This window comes from Vulpes vulpes, chromosome 2 (genome assembly GCF_048418805.1).
Source record: "Vulpes vulpes isolate BD-2025 chromosome 2, VulVul3, whole genome shotgun sequence".
NCBI classification, from domain to species: domain Eukaryota; kingdom Metazoa; phylum Chordata; class Mammalia; order Carnivora; family Canidae; genus Vulpes; species Vulpes vulpes.
This window is the reverse complement of record NC_132781.1, coordinates 69,020,889-69,037,874: the sequence shown is the minus strand read 5'-3', so window position 1 is coordinate 69,037,874 and position 16,986 is coordinate 69,020,889. Positions and strand designations below refer to the sequence as shown.

At 32.9% G+C, this 16,986-nt stretch overlaps 1 protein-coding gene across 2 annotated transcripts in view; it reads right to left on the bottom strand.

Moving 5' to 3' along the window:
* TECRL (trans-2,3-enoyl-CoA reductase like) overlaps positions 1-16,986 on the bottom strand; it is a 95,807-nt gene that overhangs the window by 72,095 nt on the left and 6,726 nt on the right. For both annotated transcript variants that reach the window (XM_026003473.2, XM_072748871.1), the window contains exon 2: positions 2,229-2,280. In XM_026003473.2, the coding sequence (XP_025859258.1) occupies positions 2,229-2,280 (52 nt within the window). The remainder of the gene's footprint in view (positions 1-2,228; positions 2,281-16,986) is intronic.

The window sequence follows — 16,986 nt, the reverse complement described above, 5'->3', positions numbered from 1 at the left end:
TTAGGAAAACGAATAAAATGATAGTCATCAAGAAATTATTAAGTCTAAAAAAAAAGAAATCCTTAAGTCTTGATATAGCTTTTAAAACTAATCATATTATTGTAAAATATTTTTAAAGGATTTTATTTATTTGTTTGTTTGCCTATAGAGCATAAGGGGCAGAAGGAGAGGGAGAGAGAGAAACTCAAGATCCACATTAAGCAAGGAACCCAAATTGGGGCTGAATTCTACAACCCTGAGATCATGACCTGAGCAGAAACCAACAGTCCAATGTTCAACCAACTGAGCCACCCAGGTGCCCCAGTTGTACTTTTAATTATCCAGTTCAGAAACTGGGCACTTCTAATATTTTCTGTAAACTTCTTAATTTCACTTATTACTAGAATAGACTCTAGACTACATAAATACAGAACTTCTGGCTCTAAAAATTTTAAGATTTCTTGTTATGTATGTCTCTATATATTACAAACCATCATAAAAGCAGTCATAAACTTACACATCAAGATAATTACACATTTTTTCTATACATGCATTAGCCTTTGATTCTTTTCTTCATTTCCAGACAATAATAAAAATCATATATTTATTATGTTGTCATTATTAATTTAAAGACAATCATTTTCTTTCAACCTTCTACTCTCTAGTTAAAATATTGTTTTCATATGTCTTCTCACTTATTACTACAATCTACACTTTCTGAAACCACCTCATTACATAAGTTTAAACCAAGCCTTTCCAAAGATGACAACTCAATTATTAGTTTGAGATCCATATTTTATGCAAAGATAGGAATAACTCAAAACAAATGCATTAGTATGCAAATATACTGGAAATACTTATGTAAATAATCAGGATAACGTGGTTATCACATAGGTAATGTGATGAGGCACAAATTTTGCGCTTGAAAAAATTTTCCGTAACTTAGAAAGACTGGCATAAATATGCAGGGAATTTTATTTTCATGCCAGAACTTAGAGAACAAATTTCATGACAGATCTCTATGCTTGTTTTGTTCTCTTTTTCCTTACCATAATCCCTTTCTGATTCATTTCTGCATATCCAAACCTACATGTCTTTGTGGGAAATATTAGAACTTACCTTTTGAAGAATTTTTAACAGGTTATGCATATTTTAAATAATTCTACCCCGTATTGTATATACCATTAAAAACTCTACCTATTTTAAGGTATTTTTAAACAGTTTGATACACTAAATTGTGAGAAGATTTTTCAGAAAAAATATTGTTCAACTAAATACAAGAGATTGAAAACTCTAGCAAAAACCATACATTATAACAACACCAAGAATGAACTCTAAACTAAACTAGGGATCCTGAAAAATAATGATTCATCAATATAGGTTCATGGACTGTAACAAGTGTACTATGATGTCAAATGTTGGTGAAAGATTCTGTGCATGTGTGAGGGCAGAATGTAAAAACTCTGTGTACTTTCTGCTTAGTTTTCCTATCAATGTAAAACTGCTTTAAAATTAAAGTCTACAAAAAATGTTTCCTAGTAATTATAAACATTTTCACCATGTTTAAGTTATGAATAAACTTTATTGGAAAGTTGTAAAAATAAAAATCTAATTTTTTTAATTAATTTTTATTGGTGTTCAATTTACCAACATACAGAAAAACACCCAGTGCTCATCCCGTCAAGTGTCCACCTCAGTGCCCGTCACCCATTCCCCTCCAACACCCGCCCTCCTCCCCTTCCACCACCCCTAGTTCGTAAAAATCTAATTTAAACAAACCTCATATAAATATTTGTAAGTTAGTAATAATGAGACCTTTTAATGAGATAAATTTAGCTATTAATAAAATTAAATAGTACAGTTTTAATTTACTATGTAAAGAATTCCTGTGAAAGAAATTTGACTAGTATAAATACATGGAGTAAAACTTTTGCTTAGTATTTTGCTTACTTAGGAATACTTTGTACCAATTAATTCCTCATAAATAAAACGTTTCCTATTATAATAAAAATGTCCAAAAATGAAGGAGAAAATAATTTTGTGAAAAAACTAAGATTATTTTCGGTGAGAAAGTTAGATATGAAAATATTCACAGTCAAGAGGGGTATACCATATTATTTCTGAGTTTCTTGTAAAAATACGGTTTCCATACACTCTTTCCCTCATTATATTGAACTTATTCTTACAGAAAAAAATGAATCAGTTTGAGAAAACTATAACATAAATTCTAAATTATATATAAAACTTACATGCTTTATGGAATTTTTGTTTAACATCATGAATAGTAGATGTTTGCACCACCTAAGAAAGAAAAGAAAACATATAGAGAGAATTATTTTAAAAAGTATTTGTTTGCTATATATCTAAAAAGAAAATATAGTTTTAAAAAGTATAAAATTATTGTGATTTAGCCACTGTGTTTTGTCTATTTAATCATTACTGCTTTGACAACCTTGAAGTATTGCATCAATATCTTTTCTTTAAAATTTCATTTTTGTTTGTAGCAGTAATGGTGTTATATGAGTTTATCTAAATGTTCATCTCTAAAATATATTTTTGAATGTTCTTTTCCCATTATATTCAATGATGAGACTATCAATTAAAATATGACTAAATATACAAGATAAACAGAAGGTAAAAGAGTTTATAGTAGAGGAGCTTCAGTATATGAAATTGATTTACATGGGCAAACAAAAGAGGGTAATATTTACTTCAAAATATCATCAGAAAAAAATAGCCTATCCAACTTCTCCTTAATTATGTTATTAAAACTGTCATCCAAAAATGCTATAGGTCAATCAAAATTCAAGTTAGATGTATTAAATAAATAATTGGATATTTTATTATTACTATTCATTCATGTTAGATACATGGTTTCATCAGAATTGCAAGACGTATGAGGATAAGAGTTTTATTTAAATACTTCAAACCATCACATTTTTTTTTAAACTTTCTGCCTTTGATCATATCAAACTTGCAAACTGAAATTTTTCCCCACTGTGTTGCCTTTCATTGGCTTATGAAAAAACCGACAATACTTCAAAATCTATAGAAAAGGACATATTCATTCCCATACAAATATATTTATTTTCTCTAAACACATATAGAATATTATGTTCATGATTTATTGTGTTGATACACAAAAATCTTATAGCTATTTTGGGAGAGTGAAGTGAAAAATAAAAGTGTGTCCTGGACGGCACATAATAATACCCCAAGCAGTTCGTATTAACATTATTATATGAAATATTTAATTAAATATTAAAAGTATAACAATGAATGCATTTATTTTACCATATTCCACTCTGATTAGTAGATCTATAATAGGATATGCTACACTATTCATATTTTTTTTTCTGATTTCTTCTATGGATATAGTTTACTAAGTAAGAAAGTTCTAAGACTTAAGCACTGAATGATGATATCAATTCCCATGTTAGTAGTGCAGTAAATAACAAAAGGAGCTTAAAGAATTGGTATTAAAATCTCAAATATTTTATAACATTGCTCTTGTTTGGAAGATGTTAGAAAACATTTGTAAAACACTTTTTAGAGAAGGCAATATATATTTAAATACTTGAACATATATTTCATTTTAGTATTGATAATTTAACTTTTATATTTGAATTGCATTTTTTTAAAGCATGGTGCTTTGTTTTAACATTGTTTATTGTTTTATCTTAATGTTACTGTGTCACAAAACAATTTTATATGTTGCTTCCTCTGATAAGGACGCCTAAAATCCACATACAATTTTCTAGAGTATCAACTATTTACCACTCATTCAAGGGCCATCTAATTTGGGAAAACAGATAATTTTCATAATCAATAACTCCTCAGAGTTTGCTGTTGCTTAGCTATCACTTGATGAATGCATTATATTGTGTTTACATAGTGGTTGTACCAACTGTCTATAAAGTCCTTGAGGACAACGACCTGGAGTCATTGTAGTCTGCACTTCAACATCTAGTGTACCAAATAGCATGTCATAATGTTAAAGTCACTTCTGTTGAAATAAAAAATAGATCTGTGACTGCAAAGTCATGTGAAAACAAGTTTTAAAATCTGGCATGAAAAGTCTTTCCCAAGTAGATTTTTGTGGAAAAGGTATGTGCTTTACTAGGATATTTTTAATGAAAATCTTCTAATTTGATATATGCATTTTTTCTCTGAATTTACAAACATTCAGAACTAAAATTATATTCTCCTGAAAGAAACCTACATTGGAAATGGGTTGTTATTGCCAAGCTCTTAACAAAGTTTTTAATTTACCTTTTAAATATTATATTTGACTTTCACATGTTAGGAAAGTGCTGATTTTGAATAAATCTTTGAGAACTGCCCTATCTGGAGCCATTTTTGTTAAATACAGAAGAAAAAAAATAATTAACTCTTAAATGATTCAGATGGCATTGCTCAATTAGTCACAAGACTATGCTTGATCAACTCCTCCAGTTCTTCAGTTGTACTTAGAGCACAAAGAGAGGAAAAGATGATAATTAACAGAGTATGTAAGACTTTCTGATTACTAAAATAGATGTCTCTGTAGCTTCATCAGGAAGTTTATTCATAATAATGTCTACTTTTTAGCCAGTTTTAATACCTCTTAAAAAGGACAAACTATCATCACAATAATGTATTCACTCATATAAATCACAATTAATTGTGCAGATGGGAGACATAAGTATTCTAACATCTGAAATCTTGAAATTCTCTTCATTAATGTTTCTTTCTCATTAGAGGAAATTAATCTTAAAATGTTAAATAGAAAAGGTAAATGGTGTTTGTTAGTTGAATAAAAAATGTACTCCTAATTTCAACTGATCATCATTCAGTTTGGGGTCATTATTACTGTATCCAATTATTTAAATCAATAGACTTAGAAAAAGCTTTTCACATTCAAGTGAAATCTAGGATTTGCTTGAATTTGTCCCCTATGAAGATACTGCAAAATTTCACAAAAGAACTCTTTGTACTATTGCTACTTTTTAGAACTAAATTTTTAGCTACTTTCTCAGAAACTCCTTGAAATGAACAGATGTCTACAGAATACTGCTTATCCTGCTTAAAGAAATGAAAATTAAGGGATAAGGAAAAACAACAAACTCTTTGAAATTCATTTGACAGTAATTGCAATGCACAAACCAAAAAATTGTCAGTAAACTTTGTTTAGAAAAGAAATGTGCCTAACAGTAAAGACACAGAAAAACAGAATAAAAGATGAATTGAATAGAAATGGATAGAGAGGCGCAAAAATACACGCACATATACAAAACATCTAGTGCAGTTTTGTTAACTGGCATGAGCTTTTTGTTCCTGGGTTTTGAGACCCAAGGAAGAGTAGTAGCCTGGACAATCATATTTTAAGATTGATTAATTCAGGAAAAAAAAAAAATATATATATATATATATTCCTTTAAGAATTTCCATTAGGAATATTACTCAGCAATTAGGAACGACAAATACCCACCATTTGCTTCAACATGGATGGAACTGGAGGGTATTATGCTGAGTGAAATAAGTCAATCGGAGAAGGACAAACAGTGTATGTTCTCATTCATTTGGGGAATATGAATAATAGTGAAAGGGAATATAAAGGAAGGGAGAAGAAATGTTGGGAAATATCAGGAAGGGAGACAGAACATAAAGACTCCTAACTCAGGGAAACGAACTAGGGGTGGTGGATGGGGAGGAGGGCGGGTGTTGGAGGGGAATGGGTGACGGGCACTGAGGTGGACACTTGACGGGATGAGCACTGGGTGTTTTTCTGTATGTTGGTAAATTGAACACCAATAAAAATTAATTTAAAAAAAAAAGAATTTCCATTAGGAGGTTTTACATTACCAAATAGAATATGGACTTGCATATACTGCATATATTTTACTCAGAATGGATAAAGAGTTCTTTGAGTAATGAAATATTACTTTACTAATAAGAAATCTTCAGACCATCACTAAAATATTTTTATTATATATTTTTCAGCTTTACTGAGGTATAACTGACAAATTAAATGGTAAGATACTTAAAATGTGCCATGTGAGGATTTGATATAAACAGATTTACAAGGTTAAAGCATTTCTCCCCATTGAGTTAATTAACCCATCTATCATCTCACTTTTTTGTTCGTTTGTTTACGGTGAGGACATTGAAGTTCTACTCTCCTAGCGAATTCCAATCATACAATAGTGTTATTACCTAAAGTCATCAGGTTATACAGTAGATTCTCTGATTTTATTCATCTTATACCTGAAATTTTGTATCATTTTACCAACCTCTCCTTATTTGCCCCACCCCCTAGCCCCTGACAACCACTTTTCTACTGTTTTTAGGAGTTCATTTTTTTTAATTCCATATATAAGTGATATCATGTAGTATCTGTCTTTCCCACTCTGAGTTATTTAATTTAGCATAATGCCCTCCAGCTTTATACATTACTGTAAATCACAAAATCTCCTTTTTTCCTGGCTGCTGATTAGTATTTCATATTATGCAAACATACAACCAACACCTTTATTTAACTGTTGATAGACACTTAGACAGTTTCCATACTTTGGCTTCTGTAAACAATGCTGCACTAAACATGGCAGTACAGCTATCTCTTTGAGATGATGAGTTTACTTCTTTTGGATATATATCTTAAAACTGGATGAATGATCATATATGATAGTTCTATTATTTATTTATTTGTTTATTTGTTTATTTATTTATTTATTTTAATTTTTTTGAGAGAGAGATAGAGCACAACAGTAGGTGGGGAGGGACAGACGAAGAGGGAGAGAGAGGGGATCTTAAGGAGTCTTCACCCACCTAGTCTGAGGTGGGGCTCAGTCTCAGAACCCTGAGATCATGACCTGAGCTGAAATCAAGAGTAAGGCGCTTAACTGACGGAGCCACCCAGACATCCCTATTGTTTTTATGATCATTCTATTTTTTTAAATAATTTTTTTTATTTATTCATGACAGACACAGAGAGAGAGAAAGAGACTGAGAGAGAGAGAGGTAGAGACAAAGGCAGAGGGAGAAGCAGGCTCCATGCAGGGAGCCCGACGTGGGACTCGATCCCAGGTCCCCAGGATCATACCCCAGACTGAAGGCGGTGCCAAGCCACTGGGCCATCAGGGCTGCCCTATGAAAATTCTATTTTTAATTCCTTGAGGAACCTCCATACTGTCTTCACAATGGCTGTACGGATTTACACTCTGACCAACAGTGTACAAGGTTCTTTTTACTCCACATCCTGCCAACACCTGATATCTGTTGTCTTTTTAAAAATAGCGATCATAACAGTTCCAAGGTGATATCTCATTGTGGTTTTAATTTGCATTTCCCTGATAATTAGTGACAATGAGCATTTTTTCATGTCCATTGACCACGTGTATGTTTTCTTTGAAAAAAAAATACTGTTTTAACTCCTTTGCTCATTTTTTAAATTGAGTTATTTGTTCTTTTGCTTTGAGTAGTATGAGTTACTTTTATATTCTTTAAATAAACCTCTTATTAGATATCTGGTTTGCATATATTTTCTCCCATTCTAGAAGTTGTTTTTTCACTTGTGGATGATTTCCTTTGCTAAGCAGATATTTTTTTTTTAACTTTGATGTAGTCCTGAATTACAGCTTTAAGTGGAAGAAAATAAAAATGACAATTATATATAAAACTTCTCTCTCCCTTTCTCTTTATTGTAAGTTTTTCTAATGATAGAAGGATCTTTAATAATGAACTGACAAAATCATGAAATGATTTTTATTTTCAAATTATCTCTCTAAAATGATTTAATCATTTTGATTCATGTTTCATTGAGTGTACTTCTCAAAATAGGTTGCACAACAAAAAATGATTCAAAAAAACACATGCTTATTTTTCACACATACTACATGTATATCACAGACTAGCTGATGGATCTACTGTGCATTTTCCTCACTCTACACTGATGAAGCAGACATCATATGGAACACTGCTTATTTCCAAGGCAGAAGTTAAAAAAGAAAAGGAGGTGAAATTAGATTAGGTTCTGAAAAAAAAAAAAAAAAAGATTAGGTTCTGAAAGCTTCCCTCAGGAAATAAATGCCTGCTTCTCACCCTCATTTCACAGCACAAAACAAGTTACTTCGAAGAAGTAGGCAAGTTCAATTTTACCAATTTTCTGTGTGAGAATCCACCAAAAATTGTTAATAAACAGCACTAATGTTTACCAGAGTTTATCCTTCTGATCATCAAATATTTGGTTTTCTATACCTTACATTTCAAAATACACACACCATGTCCTCATCTATGTATCTATCCTCTTGATGGATAGATATAGATATATAGATAGGTTACATATTATGTATTTCAAACATTAGTTTTGGAAAATACTGGTTCCGTTAGCGTGTGTGGGGAGGGGATAGGATATGAAAAATAATTCAGTTTCCCTCCTTCACATAAGGTGTATGATTTCTATCCTTGACCAAGACATTAGTTTCTTAGGTATATGACAGAAATAAGAATAGTCAGATCATCAAATGTTAAATAAATATAAAATCAACTATTTGTTTTCTCCAGTTTATTTTTTATTATTTCCTTCTTGTTATTTTTTATTCTAATTCCAGGTAGTCAACTTACAGTGCTATATTAACTATATTAACATACAGTGCTACATTAGCTTCAATATAGTGATTCGGTAATTCCATAAAGATCTACTATTTTTTTACATCAATTATAAAATTGCCTCTATCATAAACCTATCATGCTGGGTATAGTGTCCATAAAATCATGACTGCAAATAATCAAAATTTCTTTTTCACTGAATATGGCAGGCTCCTAGCCACTGTTCCTCATGGTACAAAAGTGGCAACTATGAGGCATAACAGCATCATTTTCCCCATTGTTGTACAGCTAGAATTTCTTTAACAATAACTTTTATCAATTTCTTTTTTTAATATTTTATTTATTTATTCATGAGAGACATAGAGAGAGAGGCACAGAGACACAGGCAGAGGGAAAGCAGTCTCCACACAGGGAGCCCGACGTGGGACTCGATCCCGGGTCTCCAGGGTCACACCCTGGGCTGAAGACGGTGCTAAACCACTGAGCCACCCGGGCTGCCCACTTTTATCAATTTCTTACAAAAGTAGTTTAGCAGGACATAGGCTTCTAGAGTGCACTTTTCTCACAGGCTTAAATGTAGAAAAGGCGACCATGTACTCTATAATTCCAATGAAGACAATTTTAAGTGTAAACAAAATGTTACCATTATATGCACCAGGAAACTGGGATAAAAAGCATGATCCAGGTAAGGAGTTCTATCACTTCTCTTCTGGACATTAACTGTCCTAAACAGCTACTATGGACCTTAAAGAATCTGAATGTTAAAAAAAAAAAAAAAAAAGAATCTGAATGTTATTGAAACCTAGAACTTTGATCACTTTCAAATGTGTGATATATACTATTTGCTCTTCTATCATCCATTATTTTGATATAGATTACTAGGTTTCATCACTGAAGTGTTTGCTATCTAGTATTATGTTGTAATTAAATTACTTATCTCATTTTTGTTTTAAATTAATATATAATGGAGAAATAGCATTGAAGACCATTAAGAATACTGCTAGCACTCATAAGTATATCACTGAATGCTTGATGAGTCTGGCACAATTCCAAGACCTTTCCCTTTATTAAGTAATTTAATTCACACACCATCTTTATGACTTTAGATATAACATTATTATCTTCATTTTACATACAAGGAAACTGCCTCAGAGTGATTAAGTAATTTATCTGGATGACACAGCTAACGAGCAACAAGAATGGACTTTGAATGCAAATAGCCAGGTTCAAAACTTATTCTTCACCATGGTGCACCATATAGTGGAGGGGGTGGAAAAGGTGAAGGTAGAAGATGGAGGAAAATATATTATTTATCATTGTAAGTACTGCTTTATGGCCTATCCAGATAGGCACTTGATCATCATAAGCAACCTTATGAGGTAAATGACAGTGAGACTTGTTAAAAGATGAAGAAATTATGGTCATGAAATATGAATGTCTTCCTGAAGTTACACAACCAGTAAATTGACTAATATGGTTAAAAACACACACACACTTGAGAAACTGTTCAATGTTGTGTCTTACTATTCATTAATATTTATTCCAATAATTATATTTTAGATATTTATCATTGTTAATTAAAAAATCAATCATTATCGAGTATACAAATTTATCTTTCATTAAGATAAAATACAAAATGCAATAAAGGATTCAAACTAACAACAAATATGATATGGTACATATGTGTGGGGTTTGTTTTGTTTCATTCAAGAACATTAACTGAGGGCAGCCTGGGTGGCTCAGCAGTTTAGCACCACCTTCTGCCCAGGGCTTGATCCTGGGGACCCAGGATCAAGTCCCACCTTGGGTTCCCTGCATGGAGCCTGCTTCTCCCTCTGCCTGTGTCTCTGCCTCTCTCTCTCTCTCTCTCATTCTATTTTAAAATAACAACCAGCACTTACATAGTGTCTTATGTGTACCAGGTACTTTTTTTTTTATTATTTATTTATGATAGTCATATATATAGAGAGCGGCAGAGACAAGGCAGAGGTAAAGGCAGAGGGAGAAGCAGGCTCCATGCACCGGGAGCCCAACATGGGATTCGATCCCGGGTCTCCAGGATCACGCCCTGGGCCAAAGGCAGGCGCTAAACCACTGCACCACCCAGGGATCCCACCAGGTACTTTTCTAAACAGTTATTCATGTGAACTTGTAACAATCAAGAGTTAGGTACTATTTTCCCCAGTTAACAGAGCAGAGACTGATGCACTTAGATTTTGAGATCTGTGTGCTGTCACACAGTCAGTAAGAAGCAGAACTGGGTTATATACACTTTCAGTCCTATACCTGAAAGCACTTTCTAACTATGACACAATGGCACACATTGAACTAATATTCAATTATATCTAATATTTAAGAAACGAGACAGAGAATAAAGAAATGCATATGTAATATATCTGAGTATGATAAGTTCTAAGAAGAAAACATAAAGGAGATAAGAGATCAGAATGATGGGAAGAAGAAATATGATTCTGAAAGTAAAAGATATATGAGCAAAAGCCTAGATAGAAAGCCAGGTATGTATCTGCTTGAAGAAGATTCTTCCAGATAGAGGTAAATCAAGGACAGAGACCCTGACGGATCATCACATCCAGAGTACTTGAAAAATAGCAAGCAGGCCCATATGACTGGAGCAGAGTGAGTAACCACAGCATGGTCAAATACATGACCAAAGAGACAAGGGCGGTATGTAATGAGTAACCTTCTAGAATATGGGAGAGTAATTTGGATTTTCTTCTGAGTTGTATATGTACTTGTTGGAGGGTTATCATCAGAGCAGTGACATGATATAACTCAAGTTTTAAAAGAATCAATCTGGCTCCTGTAAGATAAACAGACTCTCAGTAACAATTAAAATGATAATTCAATAATAAATGATTTCAACTATAATAACAAATTCCAATTTCTATTGATACTTGGTGATACTGTGGAACATGTATGAACTATAAATACAGCTGACCTGAAGTATAGTATATTTACTATTTTGCTACATACACAGTGGGTGGTTAGTGAAGACCCACGTAGACCAATCTTTACATTAGAAGTGATAAGGATTTGAAATAGGATGATAAAGTTCAGTGAGGAGACATACTGTGTATAGAATAAAAGGGTTTACTGATTGAATGTAGTACAGACAGGGAGAAATTCTAGAGAGTTAAAGCAGATTGATAAACTAAGTTTTCAGCTCATTAAAGAATTAGCTCCATGGATTCTCCACTGATGGAGATATGTTGATTATCTTGTAATCACTTGCTGAGTGTTGGTGTCTTCAACACTCCCAAATGAATAATCATGAGCCAAGAACAGGGGCCCATCTGAAAAAAAAAAAAACACATTCCATCACACATGCATTATGTATTATAGTACTCCAGAGGTTAGTCCCTTCTTTTAGGATGGATGTGGCGTTGGATGACATGAGTATTGAGAAGAGATATAGTCTGGCAGAGAGGATATGGTGTTATTGTGTACAGAAGTAAAGCTAAGCTGAAAATCCAGATTTTTTTCTCTTATATGACAGTAGATCCCCAAGAAGAAATAGCTTGAAAATTAAGTATTTTATTGAAATTGTACTTACATATTTAAATCATGAGATATATGGACCATTAATTTAAGTTAGAAGAATTCTATTATTAGCAAAGTTAGTCTAAGAAGACATTATGTTCCCCTGAAACTAATACAGTATATGTTAACTAAACTGAATTTTTTTTAAGTTTTATTTTTTTAATTTTTATTTATTTATGATAGTCACAGAGAGAGAGAGAGAGAGAGAGAGAGAGAGGCAGAGACACAGGCAGAGGGAGAAGCAGGCTCCATGCACCGGGAGCCCGATGTGGGATTCAATCCCGGGTCTCCAGGATCGCGCCCTGGGCCAAAGGCAGGCGCCAAACCGCTGAGCCACCCAGGGATCCCTAAACTGAATTTTTTTTAAAAATTCTTTTTAAAAAGGAGACATTATAGGTACGGGATGCCAGAAACGCTGATTAAAAGTTAAAGCAATTCAGTACTTTTCTGAATCTATTTTTTTATAGTTACAGAAAAGAACATTGAATTTTTTTTCCTTCCTATTTGAAATGAAGCAGATTTTATTTTAGCAATCAACAGCTCAGGGTTTGTGGTTGTTCTTGCTGTTTATGTTCTTCTTATAACTTTGAGTTAAAAGGATTCCACACAAAATATCTCTTACGGCAAAAGTAGTTTCTCAGGAATTTTAGTGCGAAAGCTCTTTGAAATTTTCCTGTGAGGAGAAGTAGCATATCTTCTGAATGTCTCAAGATTCTCTATTAAAGTCCTTATTAAATTAAATTCAGATTTTGAATGGATCTTATTAAATGAAGGTAATGAGAAATAGATAATAAATACATATTCAATGGCACACAGACCAGTATTGACAAATGAAGGACTCAGTTATGCAGCCATTCAACAAATGTTTTGCTAAAATAAATTACAATTATATTACATTTTTATTTTTAAGAAATCAAATAACCAGTAATTGAAAAGTCAGAAATACCTAAATATGAAGTAATATTAAACGTTTATTTTGGAGGCAGTGAAAATGGGTAATAAGGAAATTTAAGCTGCAATAAGAAAAAAGACAAGTGATAATTAATACACGCTTTTCACAAAATGATATTAAAATGATGAGTTTATAAGAAGGCAGAGGTACAGCATTCTTAAGAGTAAGATCAATTCTCAAATAAAATATCCAATTTGTTGAGGTAGTAGGCAGTTCACAATACATCTCTCTAAAAAGAGAACTAACTTCTCATAGGAAAATAAATGAGTGTGACATTCATAGGCTTCATGTGGTGACAGACTGGTGGGCTCGGGTTACTTAGTTGAATCCCAGTAGATCAACAGGGATTGAAAATTATTTGATGACTGTCAGTTTAAAAATCCACTAATAAAATATAACATACTAATGTTACAGAGCCCAAAAAGTTTGCACATTTGAAACTCTTAAGTGGGTAGAGAATTCATCTTGGCCTTGCTTCCTAAATTCTCCAGAGGTTCTCTGCCTTCAGTTAAAGCCTGAAAAGCTGAGGATATAAAGCATTTAGAGGAGATAATTTCTACTTTAGGATATTGCCCTTTACTGTTAAGAGATATCCTCTGGATGATCCGTCAGTGTGCTGGGACTGTTTATAACTGGAGGAGGTTACTAAAGCCTCTCTCAATTTCTGCAGTAAAAAAGAAAATCATCCACTTGGACTCAGCATCTTGCTCATGCCTCTATTTTGACTCATGGCATATAATCTTCTGTTGGACTATTTACGTGTGATTATGCATCAAAATACAGAGAATGTCTGAAGAGGACAGAACATATTTTGGGGGGTTTGGTTTGATTTTCATGCTGGTGTTCCCAGGGTCTGTTACAGTGGAAGATCGGTATTCTCCAATGTATGTGAAAAGAAGAAAGAAAAACAAGAAGGAAGGAAATAAGGAAGGAGGGAGGAAGGGAAGAGAAAGGTGATGTTCTAGGATTCTGCCCTTGTGAGATATTCTTGTAGGAACTTGATCAATTGAACACACTTTTAAGGATACTATCACCTTTAAACAATGATTGGCTCCAAACCTTGGAGATCTTATCATGTAGCCATGCAAATACCACAGCTTTCACAGCAAATGGTAAAATGTAATGTAAGCATACATAAATCTAAGATCACTCACATTTATGTATAATTTGGGACCGCATGGAACTTAGATTCTATCATTACACAAATTCTAACAAAAATATAAATTTTGTCACTGCTATAGTTATGTTGTTAAGAAGCACAGACATATATTGTGAGGCTATTAAAAGGTTTAAATGATATGAACATTAGTTTCCACTTTCTGCGATCCTGTACCTTCAGACCTCTTGCCCTGAAGCCTTGAGATAAAAAAAAAATAGAATGTTTATTTCTTAATATTGCCTTAAATTACTCCTCATTGGTTAAATACTAATGTTATGAGTTATAGTACAGGAAAGAAAGTTGTTACTAGAACATTTCGAGCACGAAAGGTCTATAAAAGGAACAATTAAAAAAAAGTATGTTGCATTTAAGTAATGTTAGGGTCACAGCAACAAGTTCAGTAATGATTTTGATAGTTCTTTATCAGGCTACCCAAAAGTAGCAGTATAATGCTAATCTGGACAAGGTACACGCCTAAAATATAATTTCTTTTAATTTCTTTAAAAACAAGAATCAAAGAAAACATAAAAATACCAAAACAAAACTATGTCCCTGAAATATGTATGTAAGTGCAGGCTTTAATCCTCTTTTGTTTGAACTGTTAGATCATGAAAGAACTAAGAATTCCTCCAACATGAACTTCCTGATAACTTCTACACTCTGCTCATCAGATTTTGTCAAGAGTTTAGCTGGACTAAGCTATTGCTGCTTTGGCATCTGTTTTGTTTGACCAAGCAGCCTGCAGTGACCTCCACCTGACACGAGACCTCTGACAAGAACATGCCCAAGATAGCAGCCGTCAGAGTCACAAGTAAATGTACATTCCAATATGACTTTTTCAACAGCCCTTGGGACCAACAATCTCCCCTGTTTGCCGACAACTTTTCTTTATGTGCCCCTAGGATAAGACTTCCTTGGGGTTTACCAAAACCTCCTCTTTTGGTTTGGATTGACTAACTGAGCCTTAATGCAGGATCCCCTAGTGCTCCAATCACAAACCCTAATAAAGGCATGTGCCCCAGGTCCTGTCTATCTATATCTGTACCCCATCTTCTCTCACCTCCCACTGGAGCTCTCTGAAGCCTGCTGGATACTTCCTCCAGAACCTGTGAATTATTAATAAACTTCTCTATCTTCATTTCTCTTGTGGTCTGTTGTAGAACCTTGGCTCACCATCTGGCACCCTGCATTTCACTTAACATGTGTTCATTTGACAGATTCATAATAGGTTTATGAAAAGAAGATTGCCTTGATTCATCACAAGTTCAAACAGCAAAATCCCTGTTAAATTAAACCTAACTGAAATAAAATGGCAATGGAATATCATATTTCTTTGACCTATAATACCACATTATATTTTGTTGTACTCAGTTATATACATCTTGTCTAACCCATGTAGATTGTAACCACATTTGATAGAAACTACAGTATATTTATTACATAATTATTTTGTTTTGTTACATAAACTGTGTTGTCCAATAAAGATTGTTAGAAATATATGGGTATGTGCTTATTACTTTAAGGTTCAAATGTGTCCTAAAGATGTGCCCAATGATTTATATTTGATTTAAACTGTTTTTTTTTTTACTTACTCCACAAATATGGGTAATACACACATACAGAAAGAAGAAAAAATTAACTTCAATACTTTTAATACAGTGTGAAAACTTTGTTAAACCTTCCTTCATTTTATAGTTTTTAATATATTTAAATGATGTGAACATTTTTATATTATTATTACGTTTGTAGATTTGAATTTGTTAGCAACATTCTATTTAATTCAAGGCAATGGGCCATAGGCATTTCCTCATGGAAATCTCTACTAGAAGATGGTATTTGTTCAGGTGACTCCAGACATAATTTAATAGAATACACATAATAGTTTATACTTGTTTTGTAAATGTTATTTATGAATAGTTTTCTAGAGTATACTCATTTTTCTCTACTATATGTTGATGTGAAATGCTTATATATCCATTGGTATCATTCATGGTATATCATGGTATAAGTACCCAGTGCATATCACCTGGAGTATGAGAGTTGGATATAGGATGCCAGAAACTGATAATACAAAGATGGTGACCATACTTTCAAATTCTAATGCTTCTTAACCTTTTCAGAAAGGAACCATAAGGACTGTCATAAAAAATGACTAAAATCTGACAGAAAAGTATTAATTATTTTTCCACATCTGTGGAATAATAATATTACTGATATACTGCCACTATCTAAAATACAGCATTCATTTTCAGAAAACCATCATGTGGCAGACACGGTGCTATATTTTTCACATTTACACTAACATAAAAACTCTACTCCTGAAAGATAGATATTTAGTGTACTTTGATTTGATATTTACCCTACCTGGAAAAGCAAAAATCTGAGTACTTAAGTAACATGTTAAGATGATAAATCATTAATAATTTGCAAAGCTCAAATGCAGACACAAATTCCTGACTTCTATGCATAAACTACTGCATCACATTGCCTCCCATGGCATTATCTATTTGTTAAATATAGTAAGTCCAATTTTGCTGAGGGAAATCTAAGTCAGGGCAGATGATACTAAAATATATTAAGACCAAAGTACACTGATTCTTTTGAAATTAGAATTGCATGCTGTATTATGGAATTCCCAAGTATATCCAAAAAAAGGAGTGGGCATTGAGGCTCCTCTAGGCTCATAAAAATGATTATATTAATTACCCCTTTGGGGGAGGAATTGCTCATCTCAATTTTATAATTTTTA